The sequence below is a fragment of the Callospermophilus lateralis genome, chromosome 15, assembly GCF_048772815.1.
Source record: "Callospermophilus lateralis isolate mCalLat2 chromosome 15, mCalLat2.hap1, whole genome shotgun sequence".
In the NCBI taxonomy this organism is placed as follows: domain Eukaryota; kingdom Metazoa; phylum Chordata; class Mammalia; order Rodentia; family Sciuridae; genus Callospermophilus; species Callospermophilus lateralis.
Window position 1 is genome coordinate 69,993,326 of NC_135319.1, and position 17,500 is coordinate 70,010,825.

The 17,500-nt window shown below is 52.7% G+C and overlaps 2 protein-coding genes across 4 annotated transcripts in view; one reads left to right on the forward strand and one right to left on the reverse strand.

The window, feature by feature from the left end:
• Nucleotides 1–5,084, forward strand: part of Neurl1 (neuralized E3 ubiquitin protein ligase 1) — a 33,626-nt gene extending 28,542 nt beyond the window's left edge. Inside the window, exons 5-6 of the mRNA XM_076834329.1 lie at nt 2,069–2,215; nt 2,811–5,084. Coding sequence (XP_076690444.1) covers nt 2,069–2,215; nt 2,811–3,049 — 386 coding nt within the window. The 3' untranslated portion in view covers nt 3,050–5,084. The remainder of the gene's footprint in view (nt 1–2,068; nt 2,216–2,810) is intronic.
• Nucleotides 5,085–6,116: 1,032 nt separating this feature from the next.
• Nucleotides 6,117–17,500, reverse strand: part of Sh3pxd2a (SH3 and PX domains 2A) — a 215,985-nt gene continuing 204,601 nt past the window's right edge. For all 3 annotated transcript variants that reach the window (XM_076835002.2, XM_076835000.2, XM_076835001.1), the window contains one exon: nt 6,117–15,567. In XM_076835002.2, coding sequence (XP_076691117.1) covers nt 13,603–15,567 — 1,965 coding nt within the window. In that variant the 3' untranslated portion in view covers nt 6,117–13,602. The remainder of the gene's footprint in view (nt 15,568–17,500) is intronic.

Here is a 17,500-nt window from a genome sequence, read left to right on the forward strand (position 1 = left end):
AAAGCAAGTATGCTTTGCCAAGTTTGGAGCCCTCTGGGGCTCACAGCCCCAGCAGGCTTGATAGTTTGAATTGTGTGTGTAAATGTGTGAGTCCGAGCTGCTCTGAGCTTGGCATACTGGGTCGAGGCCGTGTGAGTGACCAAATGCGTGCATGGTTGTGTGTGTGCTGCTGTTGGTGATTGCAAGAGTGGAGAGCCTGTGCAATCAGATAAAGTCAGTGGGCCTCCCAACTCTGGAAAGAGCAAATAAAGATGAAATGAAAAATAAATAAATAATGAATGAAAAGAAACGAGGCTAGGGTGCCAAGAAGTTAGAGCTGAGGGAAGATATAAATCAGGAAGGAATGAAAGATTAGATGAAAAGAAACCAAACAGAAGGAAGATGAATCAGGCTAGGGTGGGAATTCAGGATGGAATAAAAAGAAATGGATAGGGGAGAAAAAACCTTCAAGCTGAGGTGAAGAGATACTGAGCTGCACTCACCAGGAGACACTGCTTCTCAGAGAAATAAAATTACATAAGGGCAAGGTACTCTCTTGCGTCAGCACCATCTAATAATAGATAAGTAGCTTTCCAGTAAGGCTGTGCTGCCCAAAGAGGCTTACGAGACTGGAGCAAAGGGGAATTAAAAAAAAAATAAAATAAAATGAGGACTTTCCTGTGCCAATGATAAGTGAGCCGAGGTGGATGTAGAAGAGTAACCATCCAGAATTCACCGTCTGTTAAACAGAGTGCTCCAAGCTGTTTGGAGAATTGGACATCTCATCCAGCAAATTGGTGGTATGAGACACTCATTTGACTCCAAAGGCAAACTAAATCCGTGGCCATGTAGGAAGGATCACTGTTGGTCTTACAGAGGAAAGTTTGGCTTTGTGGAAGGCCTCTGTAAACTAAGAATGGAAGACTTTTTTCTTCACTCATGAACACCGCCAGACCTGCAGCCAATTTCATACTTATCGTTAGAACATTAGAAATATTCTCATTAAACATAGGAACATAGCCAGGCGTGGTGGTGCCTGTCTGTAATCCCAGTGGCTTGGGAGGCTGAGGGAGGAGGATCACAAGTTCAAAGCCAGCCTCAGCAACTTAGCAAAGCCCTAAGCAACTCAGAACCTGTGGTTAAGCACCCCCTGCGTTCAATCCCTGGTATAAAAAAATAATAATAGGAATATAAGTAGAGATGCCTTAGAAACATTGTTCCAGAAATGCTAGCCAGTGTGATAAGACAAGGAAAGTAAATAGGTGTGCGTTTCTGATGGGACATGACAATGGACTTAAAAAGATATCAACACAGTAAGAGAAGCGCTCTGGACATTTATTGAATTTGCTTAGGAATAATAACACTATTGAGTTAGAGCTAATAATAAAAAGCCCCCTTGAGCACCTGTGTGCGGGGATCTGTTAGGGTTTTGGGAGAGTCACAGGTGGATGATGGTTCTTGTTCTAAGAAAGCTTGAGGTTGAACTGGAGAAATAGAGCTGGATTCCTGGCAAAGAATGGATAATATCCCTGGCCTGTAGTGGTTCAGTCTGTATCTGTAGTGGGTGTGGGGTTAGTTATGGCTGGATGGACCAGTGTGGTTTGGGGGAGTTGAGGCTGTCCAGAGAAAAGGGGATTTGAGGGCAGCTCCACTAGGCTGTGTGGGCAGTTGGCTCTTTAAGGACAAGGGCTCTGTCTGCAGCTCGTGTAGACAATGCCTGGTCCCTGTAGGCCCTTGGAGAGGATTAGTTGAAGGAAGGAGGGAGGAAAGGAGGGGAAGAAGGGGATAGGAAGAGGACAAGGGGAGATAAGGGGGGAGAATGCAAGACTAGGACACATGGGAGGAGGTGAGGTGTTGGGTGCATCAGTGCCGAAGAGGTGGCATCTGGGGATGGTGGGAAGAGGGCAGGGCTCTAAACAGGAGGTGCGGCAAGGGGCAGGGAAGGTGGGACTTCATTGTCTGGACTGGAGACCTTGGGCTGAGGTGGGACTCCATGGAGACCTGGGAGCCCACGCTGGGGCAGGCCCCAGCCTTCTTGCTTCAGGCCAGGTGGTGAGTGCAGCCCCCCTCCCTGCCGCCCTCACTGCAGGCTCCACCATCCTGGCCGACAGGGGCATCCCATCGCTCCCCTGCTCCCCAGCCTCCACACCGACCTCACCCAGTGCCCTGGGCAGCCGCCTGTCTGATCCCCTGCTCAGCGCGTGCAGCTCTGGCCCTCAGGGCAGCTCTGCGGGTGGTAAGTAGAGTCCCATGTGCTGTGTCAGACTGTCACCCCTGACGGCTTCTGCTGAGGCAGGGGTGCAGCTGCTGCTGTCAGGCTGGGAGTGAAGAGCAGCTGGACTTGTTGGGTGGTGACTTCCGGGGTGTCTCTTTCCTGTCCCCAGTGGGCAGTTTTTTCCAAAAAAAATTTTTTTTAAAGCACACAGGGAATGCCAAAGTGTAGTCAGGAGGGATCTGCCTTAGATTTTGGGGCCCCTTCCCTTCACCATGCCGCCTTCTTTCCCTCTCTGCTGCTCATGGCTTCCTTGGCCCCTGATCTGGGGGCTGAGTGGTTCAGAAGTGGGGCTGCCCTGCGTTCAGTGTCATCCCTTGTGCAGGAAGTTGCGTTGTTGGGGTGAACAGGCAGGTCTCCTTAAATGGATTGGGGTGCAAGAGGCCAGGGGCCCCCTTCCCGTGAACCCTGTGCCAGGCATACTGGGTAGAGGCCGTGTGAGTAATTGAATGCGTGCATGGCTGTGTGTGTGCTGCTGTTGGGGACTGCAAGAGTGGAGAGCCTGTGAAATCAGGGGACCCAGCCACATCTGCTCCTGACCGGTGCCCTTTGTGTCCAGGGACAGCCCCCAACTCACCGGTGAGCCTGCCTGAGTCTCCAGTGACCCCGGGCGTGGGCCAGTGGAGTGATGAGTGCACGATTTGCTATGAGCACGCAGTGGACACGGTCATCTACACGTGCGGTCACATGTGCCTCTGCTATGCCTGCGGCCTGCGCCTCAAGAAGGCCCTGCACGCCTGCTGCCCCATCTGCCGCCGCCCCATCAAGGACATCATCAAGACCTACCGCAGCGCCTAGCCCCGAGGGCCCCTCTGTGGACATCAGCTGGCTGCTGCTGAGGGCCAAGCCCAGGGCTGCTTCTCTTCCTCATCCTCCTCCATTAGACGCAGGAACCAGAGTCTCCTGAAGGCTTGGGCACGGAGCAGCTCCGAGGCAGGAAGGCAGGGGCAGAAGCACATCACTGGGCAGAGAGGGGAGAAGGCCACGCTCCCCAGTCTTTCCCTTCTTTGCATCAGTTCTTCCCTGCATGACGAGGGGCTAAACGGAGGTCAGCCTGTCCTACACCTTCCCAATCTGGGGCAGATTCTAGGAGGTCCCTGTAGCCCGTGTGGCACCTTGGTGAGAATTAAAAAGTGTGGATCTTCTAATGGACAGATGCTGCCCTAAGCCAGGGCATGTGGCTTGGTCAGTGGAGTAGGGACTGGATTTTAGCCTCCATTTTCTCCTTTAGCCAGTGACTCTTGAGTAGTGCACAACCTGCTCAACAGCAGCCCACAATGGGCGGCTCCTGAGTTGCTCACTCTGATCTGGACCCACCTTCTCTTTCCCCTCTTCCCTGCCTATTGGGATTGGCAGCAGGGGACAAGAAGGCCAGTTAACTCCTCTTACCCCAGGCTGTGGAGGGCTCTAGGTTCTGGATCCCTGGCCCTGCTGGGCTGAAAGGACTCTTTCCTAGCCATGGTTCTGTCCCAATCATCTCGCCCTTGCCCTTGCACAGGAGTGCCCTTTGGTATGGGGTGGGGACAGGTATGTCTTTGGTGAAGGTCTCTAAGCACAGGTCTTAAGCTACCCCCACCCCCTCCTGTCCTCCCACATCTTAGTGCTGGCCTGGGCCCAGGACGACCTCAGAGGCTGTACTGTGCCAAGGAAGGGCCATGGCTCCTGGTGAAGGTGGGGGGTCCCTAACTATGACCAGCCTTTTCCCTTATTTTAATTTATTTATTTATTTGGTTGGTGGGTTTTATTGGTTTGTGGGTGAGTTCCCATCTCCTGGGCCCCTAGAAATGCCGTCCTGTATATGGGTGCTGGCGAGGGGACAGTAGTGGTTATCGTCGCTCAGATCTTCCCCAGGCCCCATCTGGGAAGCTCACCGCCAGCCTAAGTTGGAACTCCATCTAAAAGGGCCAAATTGGGCCACTTCCTGGCAAACTGTGTCCATCTTGTAGAGAGGCACACTGAACCTCCACAGTGCCCTGGGGCTGGTAGGTCACCCAGCACCATGAAGTGCCCTTCCTTCCCGAGCAGAAGCTGGGTTATCATGGTTGGCTCTGGAATCGCAAATGGCCCAGGAGTCCCCTTTCCACAAGGACATCAAATGCTCCAAGAGGGCGCAGGCAGGGAGCCCATCATGGGCCAATGAAGGACCCAGGGACCCTTGTCATAGGAGGGCAGGGAACCTGCTCTGGGAAAGGCTCTTCACCCTGGAGCAAGGTCCTGGCTCCCGCCCTACCTGTTCTGAGGTTGTGGTCACCTCAGCCCTGCCCACCTGTTCTGGGCTGGGCCAGTGCAGTCTTGGCCTAGCCCCCCTGCTTCCTAGCCTCCTGTCATCAGGTGACTCTAGTGTACCCTCAGAGACAGCCTCTCCCTTGACCGGCAGAGCCTGGGGCTCTAGCCCTGGCCAGGCGGCTGCCCTGAGCCTCAGCTTCCTGTGTGAGGTGGCTGTTTGTGGGGGGCAGACTTTCTGGGAGTTTGGGAGTTCTCTGTGGGGTATTGCCAAGAGGTGGTGTGATGGAAGCATGGGACAGGACTCTTGGCCAGACAGGCACCTGCACTGGACTTACAGTCACCTTGGGGAAGTCCCTGGACCACTTCTGGGTCTTGCCTTCCCGGATCCTGCCTCTCAGACCTGCGGCAGGAGTGGGCTGGGGCCAGCAGGTGGCCTCATCAGTCAGACAGGCACAGGTCCCAGAGATGAAAGGTCCAAGTGCATGCAGGGGCTGCCCCCCTGGGGGCTGGGGAGAAGCCATCATCCACTGTTAGAGCAGGGGTAGCCGCTGCCTCACACCTTTGTGAACTCCCCTGTGGGGTCGCTGTGATTGTGAATAAAGGTGATTTCTACCAGCCCGAGGGCTCTGCTGTGCTGTGGAGACTGAGAGGGAGGGTCCGTGTGTATGTGGGCATACACATGTGTGGGTGGGGTTACCCAAAGTGTGGCCCTGGGAGAAAACAGTGGGCCTCTGAGGCCCCAAGGTGGCTGAGACAATCAGGCAAGGCTCCCAGGAGTTGTGGACGAAACAGTACCTGTGGCTTGTTCAGCAGGGGCCATGGTACCTGGTGAGCCCTGTAAGTTGGAAGGGAGAAGCCCTGGTTCTCCTGGTGGCCTCAGAATCCTGGGTCTGTGGGAGCAGGGTGTGGTCCATGCAGTGGGAGCCCAGGAGGATGCTGGGCTTCTCAAGGCTGAGCAGGCCCAACCTGGATAGGAGCCTGTGGGGTGGTGGCACCACCTAGGGGAAAGTGAGGGAATGACAGGTCCTCCTTCCAGGTGAGCAGGGCTGGCTGTGTCCTCCCTAAGCTCAGGCCTCTCCAGTGGCTGAAGCTCAACTATTTTCTTATTGATGGGTGCAGAGGCCTATACCACACTGGTGGTACAGCTGGGGAAAAAAGGAAAGTCACTGGACAGGGACCCCTGGAGGAACTTTCTAGATATGCTAAGCACATCTGAGTAGCTGGAAGAGCTAGGGGCAGTAGGAAGACAGCCAAACTGACCCCAAGGTGTGGGCACACCACCTTGGAATTGCACTTATTTGGCAGGGCCAGGCCTCAGAGGCACATGGGATATCTGCCTACCCACCCTGTATCCTGGCCTCCCAGGCTCAGCCTGGTCTTGAACCCAGGACCATGCTGCTCTGCTTACTGCAGTTTAGCACAGATAGGTGGGTTCAGGGGTTCAAGCTGAGGACCCAAGCTTGGCCATCCCCGAGGCATGGATGGGGCTGGAGAAGTTTGTCTGATTCTCATAGTAGGGACATGCATCCCTCTCCTGAGTCCTCTCAGAGGCCTGGGATTCTGGAGTCTGTGCTGAGTTGGGGATAGAGGGACCTCTGCTATCCAGCTGAGTGAGGGAGAATTAGGTGATTATGTACAGTTAAAAAGGCCAAAAAACTTTATTTAGTTTTCAGGGAAATACAAGATGCATGTAAACATAAACAAAATACAAAACAAAACAACCCAAATCTTACAGTCTAGAAGCATGCCAAGACAGCATCTCTGCAGACCGAAGAGTCCCGTCAAAGTGATAAAGGACACCTGGAAAGTGGCAGGCCAAGGGGCTGAGTCCCTTCCCCAAGGACACTGCATTTTTGTGATGAGATAAAAAAAAAAAACTTCACTATTAAAAATATCAGAAACATGGAGATAGTTTAGCACCACCATTGATCCTGGGATGATCTGCACTCACCCTGACGGCACTGCACTTACTGCCCTTCTCTCCAGCTTCTCTGCTGAGGCGGAAGAGGGAAAAACCCAGAGGAAGGGCTTCTCCCACTAAGCCCACTAAGGGCTGGGTGGGGTGAGTGGATACCACTAGGAGTTCCTTGCAATTCTGGAGCCCAGTGACACCCACCATTTCACTTCAGACCATGGTTCAGGGATGGCCACTCTGTCATGCTGAGAAGTCACCTTCCTGTAGACCTGTCAATACCTGGCAGGGATACCCATTCCCCATCTAGCATCCTGGATTTAAAGAAAACCTACTACAGAGAACAGCTGTAAATGCAAGAATGGAATAAACTCTAAGAACAGTGTGCCCTAGTTAGAAGCCACTAAAAAATGGAAGAGCACATATCCATGGGTGAGTATCTCACCTGGTCTACTTCATACCAGGGAGGCAAACTCTGCAAATGGAACCACCCCCAGTGACCAACAGAGTGCCTTTGGAACAACTGGTATCAACAGATACTCCCAGGTGGAGTCCAGGTTGGGGATGGCAGATCCCTATTGCATAGCCTTTCATGGTCACTGTTCTCATTTGTAAAGTTTGAGACTGGCTCTGGAATAGGCAAAGGGTAGTGGACAGACTCAGATGGGAACATGGGAAATGAACATAACTCTCCTGGAAACAGCTTGCAGCACCCCTTCCCCACAAAGTAGATCAGTAACCATTCCCTGAGACCCAGCTTGTGACCCAGTGAATGGTAGTTTCCTTTGGCCAGCTTCTTCTATGGCTAGGTTCGCAGACTGTCCCACCTCCAGCTCTGACTGGACCCTTGCGTGTTGAATCATGAAGCTTCCTGTCTACCTGCTTTCTCTCTTCTTCCTGAAACACTCATCATCAACCTCTTCCTCATTTCTAATAAATAAAGACAAAAACAAACCTCCGAGCCCTCTTTCAGCCCTCCTACACCTTCTTCTGTCTGGAAGATATCCTCTTTTGGAAGCTTCCTTCCCAGTGAAGGAACGGGAAGCCCCAGCCACCCCAAACGTGCACACACTCTTGCCAACGTGCCTCTCACTGGCTTCAACGTGCTCAATCAACCCTTTTGCTCTGAATCACTTTTCTCTCTCACACACACCTCTTGAGGCCCAGCCCACTGGCCAGGGTGGACCTGGGAGCAAGGCAGGGGCCTCCAGCACAGGGGACCCCACTCTCAAAGGCCACTCAGTTTTAGGACTGGGAAGGGAGAGGGTGCTGATTGTCAAGTGCAAACATGAGATTTAGATGGAACAGGGGAAGGAGGACTGCATGCTAATCCTGGCCTTACAGGTAGGTTGGGATCAAGGTCTTGGAAGGTAAAACCCTTGACCCAGTCTATAAGCACCATCCTGTGCCTTGTGGCCTGGGGATTCCAGGCACGTAGGACAAAGCTGGAGAGAAGTTAAAACCTGGGGCTATTTCCCCTAAGGCTGTAAGTTACTGACCCTGTCCCCTCACCGGCTCTGATCATGGAGCTTGGGAACCACAGAGAAATATGACACTGCCTCAGTGAAGAGATTTAGCCAAACAGCTCGGTCAGGTCCAGGGGAGCCCTCCATGCTACTTTCCTGAAATATTAGCCGGGGTCCGCATGCGCAGGTCTTGCTGTGCACAGACAATCAGTTCTCACCCCACCCACTCTGCCTGCCCTCAGAAATGAGAACCAAGGGTCAGCAGTGCTTGTATCAGGGAATCTCAGACTGATGACTCATAGAGTGAGAGGTGGGAGCCGTAAGGTGACTCTCTGCAGGCCGATGACCTAATGGAACCACCTCAACACTTCCACACCCAGTGGTATCTCTTTTCCACATCTTCGTTTGGAGCCTGGGACATGGCCTAGGCTGCTTCTGCTAGACCTGATAACGCCAGTGTGAAGTTTCCAACTAAATAATAATATTATTACAAAAAAAAAAGACACATTGCACTCTCCAGCCAAAAATTGTGTGTATGAATGACACACAGACTTGATGCCAGAAGCTGCGAGTCCCTTGGGACCTGCCCAATGCTAAGGACTTGTTCAGTGGAGACAGCTTGCCCGGTGTTTTTTTTTTTTTTTTTTTTTTCCTCTAACCCCATGTTATTAGTTCAAGCGGGAAATTACCAACACTCACACGCACACACTCACAACCCTCAAAAAAGTGAGGGAATCGTAATTTTTTAGCGATGTGGACAGTTCTCTTTTTAGAGAGCTCTGCATCAAGATTCTCAAAGATGATTGGCTATGTGGATGTGTCACTCCAAGGGAGACTCACACAGGGGCTTGAGTCCTACTCTGGGCACCGAGATCCATGTCTGTACAGAAATTCACCAAATATGGGGTTGGAGCAGCAAACGTACAGTACTGGAGGTGGAGGGGACAAACCAGCAAGGGCATGCCTGCTGCCCTGAGGGGCAGAGCTCCTGGTCTGGACCCCAGGAGACTTCCCAGCCTGCCACTTTCTCTATCAGCACCAAGAAAGGAGGCATCTGGCTTGGTGCCTGTTGTGGGGGCATCTGTCTGCAGAGACCTAAGTAGACCCCTCTGAGTCTTCTCTGAGAACTCCTACAGACTGTCTGGGTGTGGTGCACAGGCAGGGCTTGCTGCTCAGGCTGAAGTCGCTGAGATGAATGGGCAGCTGGGCTCAGTGCCGGGCCCTGCTGCAGGTCTGCGGGAATTCCATCTCCCTGGGGTAGGCCTCGGTGCCCACACCCTCCAGATGGGTTTGGTTACATCTAGGTTTCCTGCCCATAAACTGAACTGAGGTTTCATAGTTTTAGAAAGATTCAGACATACATCAAAAGGATCACAGCCCAAACATCAGGAGACTAGGGGCAGGGGGAATGGGGTAGAGGGCTGCTGGGAGGCATTTTTAGGACAGGTCTCTCTGAGCAGCTGGCTGCAAAACAATGGAAATGAAAACAAGGAACAGTTCCTGGGTGTTCTCACTCTGCTCTGGAGACTGGGCTCAGGAGGTCAAGAGCCCCCACGCCTCTTCCCTGAATCCCTTTCTTCTGGGTGGATGATACCCAATAGTAACAGGGGTTGCCCTCTGGTGGGGACCCCTACCAACTTGCCAGGGAAGCAGGAGAGGGAGAGGGCTAAAACATCAAACCCCAAAGCCCACCTATCAGTTCCACAGTTCCGATTCCTCCCAGCAGTCCCCCTCCAACTTTCTGCAGACTGGACCATGGGGTCTTTCTCCACCATGCCAATAAGCCCTGGCATCCCTCTTGGTAATATTGCACTTTTCCTGTCTCTCAGATTGTTTTCATTTCAATTGAGAATGCAAAGTATTTGAAAGGGGTAGGGGAAGTGAGTAACCTTAAAGAAATAATATATTAGTTAAATACAAAAACAGGAAAAGTAGGGGCTATTTCATTTTTTCCCCTTAAAAACAAAACTACCAAACCAAAATCTAAACTTAAATAGTTCTACGCCTACTCTGCAAGTACTAGTAATATGAAAATAACATTTGATCGCAATTCCCTTGTCTTTTTTCCTTAAGATGATGAAAGTAGTAACATGCCTTGCTGAGGAAAGCGATGGATACAAATGCCAGTAAAATATGCTGCTCTAACATCTGAAAGTGATTACAATGATTCTATATAATGCCTTCGTCAAGATGGAGAAGAGAGGAAGAGAGAAATCTTTGGAGCCAGACGGGGGTTGGACAGGCTGAAGCCTGGCAAACAAAGCCCGCTGGGTGGAGGGGAACCCCAAGGCAGACCGCACACCTGCTGCTCAGGGGTGCCCCTTTCCAGCTTCCTCTTGAGCACAGAGGAGCCAGGCAACACGCCAGGCCTGCCGAGACAAAGAAGGACAAGGTGGGAGAGAGATGAAGACGTATTTTTTTTTTCCCTTGTAATAAAAGAAAAAGGTCTTTAAAGTGAATAGAAAAAACAAAGCACCAAAGGATGCAACTTCGGGCATTATATAAACCTCAATAATGACCGCAGAAGGGCTCATTATGGTTAAAGTTGCAGTATACAGCAATACAATGTCATTTCACATTTTCAATTGCAACTAATGGAAAACTAGGTTTGGACACTGCTGAGATTTCATTTTTCTTTCCTTTTAGTCCGATCTGGTTTTCCTCCTGGTGGGTCAGAACCCCAGGCCTCCTCCCTCCTCCGCTGCTGCTGGCAGTTTCCTCCAATGTCACAAAGCAGCTCAGTAGCTCTAGGGAAAGGCCCTCTTGCTCAGGGTAGGGCTAGGAGTCCAGGGGCACAAGGCTTGGCACCCCCTGGCCATATCTGAGAAGGACTGGCATGCACCCTTCTTACTTCAAGTATTAATATCCTTTGGGTTGCAGGGCTTCTGCTGTGCTGGGAGGCAGGGGCTGAAGGGGAGGGGTCAGGAGTGGGGTCTAGACGAGGGCGTGGCGATCCCTGCTCACTGCCCAAATCTACGTGACGTCACCAGGTGGCAGCATTTCCCACTTTTCCTGGATGCCTGAGCAACTCCCAGCCATCCTTGGGGCTGGATGTCACAATGTAAACATGACGACCACAGAATAAGCTATAATGGGGGCGGGAAGGACACAGGATTAATGCAGTGGGGAGTCTGCCATTAACTAGCTGTGTGATTTTGAGAAAGTCACTTCCTGTCCTTGGGCTGCAGTAACAGGAAGGGATGGGATGGAGCGACCTCCAGGGTCCCTTCCAGCCCTGCTTTTTAATGACTCTCTGGCTTCAGGGCACTGGGAATCAAGGAGAGGGGGTCCTTGAGGGGCTGGGGGACTGGTGGGTGGTAGAGAACCTGACGGGGCAGATGCACACGTGGGGCAGGGGAGGCAGGCTCTGGGGAGCACTGTGGTTGGTCCAGTCCAACTGAGATGCTCTGTACTTGGCAGCCACCATGTGCTGTGCTCCCTCGGGGCCTGGCCGGCGGTGTGCTAGTGATTCAACTGGCTCAGAGCGGACATCTGTGGAGCGAGGCCACGGGCCCTCCCCAGGAAGGCAGCTATGTGGAAGGTCCTTTAACCCGACAGAAACTCTACTTTTAAATTTTATTTTAAATAATCATAAATTACTTTTTTTTCTTTTAATAAATATGTGCTGTTTAAAAATGAGAAAAGTATATACTGCATCTTTAAGTAATGCACTTTGCTCTCTGGGTTTCTTTCCATTCCACCTTAAAGTGCATTAATTAAAAAATAATGAACCACTTCTTTATCATTATTGTTCAAATAAGTAAAAATAATATTAATATGAAGACACTAATCCACTACCATTAGTACTGCAATCTAGCAGATTAACTCAACATCCTGCTCTATTTAATACTGTCCAGCAGAAGAAAATATCTAATTTTGATTTTAAGCAAACTCACGAACAAAACAAAAGGAAACAAAACAATCTCACCACGGCCCTCTGACAAAGAACTTGAGCAGTTTGCTACAGCTGCCAGGATCAGTGTGTGGCGAGGGGCGAGGGCTCGGGGATCCTGGAGGGTGCGGGGAGAGGGTGAAGGCCTGCTCGGGGGAGCAGGTGAGGGCAGGGATTCCCTCCTCTGTAGGAAACAACAGCCCTTAGTCTGATGATTCTGGCAGCTCATTCGGTGGCCGTGAAGCCTGGTCTGTCTGAAATCAAAGGCACGTGCGGAAATCCACTCCCAACAAAGGGTGAGTCCTTGGAGAAGCTGGCTGGGCTTCTTTCTGGAGAGTCCCTCTGAGATATCAACAACGGAAAAACAACCCAAAGTTGACAGAAGACCTGCAGGAAATGTCACTCTCTTGCTTCTCTCTTCACTGGGGCACTGCCCCCGGGGAAGACCAGACTGGCTCCAGGCACAGGGTCCTCCTTCTTCGCGAGCAACTGTGGCATTGCCAGTAGGCCAGAGGAGTGGCTGGTGGTGTCTGCTCCAGTCTGACCCAGGAGGCCCAGCTGGGGTCCCCTCCACCCAGGGTGGGGGCCACGGCTGCTTCTCCACAGTCTCTGTAAGGCTTTCGGCCCTGCCCCGGTGGGAGAACATACACAGAATGGCAGCCACCCAGCAGCCTGGGTGCTGCCTTCTCTCCAAAGGTCTGGCTCCTAACAACACCTTCCTCCCTCCCGGGGAGGGTTTTTGCCCCACCAAGGTTGGGCAGGAACCAGAAGGACAGTTTCTCTGTTTTGCCAAGACTGAGATCTGGGCTTACCCAGCTCCAAATCCCTCCGGCAAGTGCTGCGCAGGCAAAGTCCACACAGTGGAAACCAAACGAAACGACGTGGCTTATGGAGGGGAGAATGGGAAGCCAAATACAGAACAAAACACCCCTCCACAGAGTACAACAGAAAAGCCCACCCTCCACCCCTTCTGTTCCCAAGTGAGGCTGACCCCCCAGGGTGCCCAAACAACCCCTAAAATAAGACCCAAACCAAAGGCCTGACATATAAACCCCAAGTCAACAAACCTCTCCCGAAACATGCAAAGGAACTGCTAGCCCAAAAATACCCCAAGTAGTCTGTGCTGACGACGGAGAGCCTGACGGCTTCCCCTACCCTCTCTAAACTCCAGCATTGTGTCCTCCATGGGGTACCCCAAGGAGGGCGGACTCTCTTCTCAAGGCCAGGGCAATGACAGCTAAGAAGGTAGTTCTTGCTGGCACCTGGGAACTGTGTTTTCTTTAACTCCCACACACTGATAGTGGCCTGGCCCCGGGAGAGACGTGAGCTCAGGAGACAACTCCAAGTCCCAGGGCCTCTGGGGTCTTCATATGCACCCAGCCATGGTGGGTGGTGGCAATCCCTGGGAACAGCACAATCCACAAACACGGATAAGGACAATACAAGGGCTACCTCTGGTGGCAACATGGTAGCCACCAAAACAGCCCAACGGGCAGGATGCTGGAGGGCCCCCTATGACCACATCTTTTCCAGATTTGCAGCAAAGGCACAATTGGGGTTTCCCACATGGCCTGTCCCAAATGACATGTAGTCTATCGATGAAGTCACCAAGGTGCACACGTAGGTCCCAGCTTTCTCATCTCTGGGTTCCAGGTCATTCCCTCCCTATTCAATGTATCCTCCCTTCCAGGCAACAGCTGGGAGGCGGGCCATCTTTCAGCTCCCACATCTGCAGGGTTTAATGCTGTTCTTCCCCCACCCCTCCCATTTTGTCCTTCCCCTTTGGTCTGCATGTCACTGCTCATTCAGTGGCAGGTACAGTGGCACAGAGGCTGGGGTGACTGCACAACCTCGGTTAGTTCTTTTTCTCCAGGTAGTTGGAGGGCACCCAGCCTTTGAAGGGCTTCACGTCATCCAGGATCTGGCAGTACCACCAGCCATTGGGGTTCCTCTCCAGTACCTCCATGGACACCCCCTCCTGGAAGCCCGCGGTCTCCTCATCCCCCTCATAGTCTGCAATAGAGACGTACACATCTTTGAGGTTATTGTGGATGAACTGGGACCTCTCAATGGGCTTGGGGCGCACAGGGGACACAGGGATGCCATTGCGCTGTGTGGGCAGCAGGGGTGAGTCGGAGCCCTGGCTGGCGGCCCGCTCTGCCAGGCGACCCTTGGCCTCCGCGGCCGCTGGGCGTGCTGTGCTGAAGGAGGAGTTCCTGCGGACGCCTCGCAGGCTGTCGGTGGCTGTGAGTGACTCGTTCCTCCGCAGGGCGCAGGACAGGTTGTTGTCTTTGGGTGGTGGGGACACAAACACCGACTGGGGCCTGACTGCTACCTGCCGCACACCGTTTCTCATTGTCACCGCCACAGCCCCTGATGTCTTGCCACAGCCTCCCGGGGGCTTGGAGGGGATAGGCGGTGTGGCCCTCTTGCTCTGGTTGACAGTGTTGAGCGCCTGCACCCGCCTCTCGATCTTCTCCAGGCTGTCTGACTTGCCCTCATTCTGCCTGCTCTTTAGCACATCCTGCTCTTTGCCAGGGGTGTTGGGCTGCTCGTTCTCATCGGGCACCAAGTAGTGGGAAGGGGCCCAGCCCTCCAACTCCCCAAACCTCACATACCACCAGCCACTCTCCTGCTTCTCCAGCACCTGCACCTCCACGCCGGCAGGGAAACTGATCTCCGAGTCCTGGACCTTCTGGTAGGCGCTACATGTCACGTAGGACGTGGCTGGCCCTTCCCACTCCTTCTTGGGGGTACATGGGAGAGCAGTGGCTGGGAGGGTGATGATGTCGGCTGACCCTCTCCTGGCCCCCTCACTGGGCCCCTCGGAGGCTGTGTGTGGGGGCAGCTCTGAATCCTCACTCCTTGAACCCTTGAGGCCCCCCCGGAGCTGGCCTGTGGGTCTCAGTTGGCGTCGTAAAGTGCTGATGTCCATCTTCTCTTGACTCTGTGACTCTGCCCGGTTCAGGAAGGGCTTAGGCCGGACAGATGGCTTGGCCCGGGCACAGGAGGTGAGCCCAGCCCTCATATCAGTGTCCTTCTTGGCCCCGACCTTGGGAGTGCCACGGATGCCTGCGTCCGAGGCAGAGCGGGGCTTCAGGTCACCACTGTTCTTTGACAGGGAGGAGGAAGAGGAGGAAGAGGAGGAGCAGGTGGTGTTGATGGTGATGGACGAGGAAAAGGAGGCCGAGGAGTGGTTCTTCCCCAGTTCTGCCTGGGCGTTCTTCTCTGCCTTGAGCTTTAGGAGAGATGATGACTTTGGGGAGCCCGACTTGGGCGAGTTTTTCCTGGCAAGGGACAGTGAGGAGCCACCTGGGGAGTCACTGTCCCCAGAGGAGCCTCTGGTCGACAGGGTGTCCTCTGCATATGGCCGGAAGCCCTCATTCTCATAGATGGTCTCCTCTTCCAGGGCCACGTCTTCTGAAGACTCGCCCACCTTGAAGCGGGCCCGCTGCAGGGAGGAGGCAGGTGAGGGTCTACGGGGCTGGGCAGGCTTCCGGTCTCCTGAGCCTCTGTCCTCTGTGGGCTCCTCATTCAGCTCTGGCTCAGAGTCAAAGCCAAAGGCGGGGATGTCATACTCGGGCTCCTCATACTTGAGCTTCAGTGGGGAATCCTGGCTCTCGTTGGCACCCACAGGACCCTCCTCGGTCTCCTTGGGCTTGCTGGGGGGTGCTGGTGGCGGGACCTTGGGCCGTGTCAATGTGCTTGTGCGGCGGCTCAGGTTGGGCTTCTTGCGCTTATCGATGTAGGACGCGGGGGCCCAGCCCTCCTTCTCACCGATCTGCACGTACCACCAGCCGCCTGAGTTCTTGTCGATGACCTGGGAGGAAGAGGTGGCAGGCCAGTGAGCTGAGAGGGTCTCTGGAACCTTGTGGTGTCCCAGGTGAGGGGCCTCACACTGGGCTCCATCACCTCTGCTTTGCAGATGGGAAACTGAGCCCTTGAGAAAGAGGCCCAAGACCCACTGCAGTAAATGACAGATCAGAATTTAGACCATGCCTCTAACATCTCCTGGTTGAGGGGTTTCTACTGTCCCCTAACCTTCCAAGTCTGTATTGAGCTGGCCTCCTCTACAGAAACCTCCTCCACTTCCCCTAAACTATCACACTGTTCCCAGTCCCTACAAAGCCCAACTTGCCAAGGAACCAGATGTACAAAGAATCACCACCATTCCACTACACAGCCCTCCTCCCACCCTCAATATTCCTAGGTCCTCCCTGGGAGCCCTCGAAAGGGTGTCTCAGGGAAGTCATAGATGAATTGAAATGGGACATATAGGCCTAAGCCAGAGCCTCTTGGCAAAACATCTCCCCAGTGTCCCCTGACTACTGTCATTTCACTGTAGAATCCTACTGAAATTCCATGACCTGAGATTTCTTTGGGTTGAATGCCTTCCTGTAGAAAGGGTGAGGGGCTTTTATTCAATCATTTCCATGTTATTATAAACTAGTTCAAGGAGCTGCCTCCTTGACTTCTAAGATGGGCTAATGACCAGGAATGAGCTGCTGGTTGTGCTGGGGTTCATTTGAACTGGGGAATGTAAAGGGAATATAAGTTGGGATCGTGGGACACTTGTGGAGGGAAAGGTCCCAAGGAAGACTTCTGGGGCTGGGGAGCATGAAAACACTGGCACCATGGAGTGGGGGGAAGGAAAGAAGAGAGGGAGAGTGGAGAACGACAAATTGAGCTCTTTGGAGACCATGCCTCTGCAGCCCCACCAAACCTACATTCTAAGTTTGTAGGCTTTTCTGGAAACCCTAGAACTAGAGAGAATGATTTCTCTTGAAAATAGTTCCAAGTTCCAGACACGTGGTTGACAACATTCATGCTGGGGTGTCGGCTCTGCAGCCGGCAGAGGAAGCCCAGTGAATCTGACAGCTTCACATGTGTCTCTCGGATTTAACTGCATGGCCATACAAAGCTACTCCAGAGAAACGAACCAGTCACAGTCTTCTCTGTCCCCTGGAATACCATGCTCAGCACCAATAACACATGAAGTACAGTTGTTTTCCCTTAGCCAAGGTTTGTGTTCCAAGGTTGCCATTACCTGTGGTCCATTAACTGGAAAATTCCAGAAATATGCAATTCGTAAGTTTTAAGTAACTTTCATTATGGTATATTTAATTGTCGTGTTTTATTAGTTGGTATTGTTGATCTCTTACTCTGCCTAATTTATATGTTCAACTTTATCACGACTGTGACTATACAGGAAAAATTGGTATATATTGGGTTTGATACTGTCCATGGCTGCAGCCATCCACTGGAGTCTTGTAAGGTTTCCCAGGTGTGTGTGTGTGTGTGTGTGTGTGTGTGTGTGTGTGTGTAGAATTGTTTAATGCTAGGAGGCCAGTGGTGGTGGGGGTGCATATCAGGGTCTTGTACCCCTTTTTAGAGACAATTACTCAAAACCTGGGGGGAAAGAAGTGACTGCATCAAAGGCCAGAGGTCCTGTGGTGCAGATGTGGCCACACTGGGGCTTCAGTATGTGGTTACTGTACCGGCCTGGACCACAGTCGCCCAACAACAGCACTTCTGATGTGGGTTCTGTGGGGTGCAGGCCCCTGCAGTGCTCCTGGGAGAGAAAGGCTGTGGGGACAAACAGCAGGCCCAGCAATACCACTACGATAGACTGGGTGCCACCCTATCCTAGGCTCTGAGAAGCCCTACCACCATAAAAACAAAATGAGTTGGGTCTTATTTAACCCCTGTCCTCGGAGCTTGTGTGCTCATAGCAGCCCTTTGTTTTGAGGCAC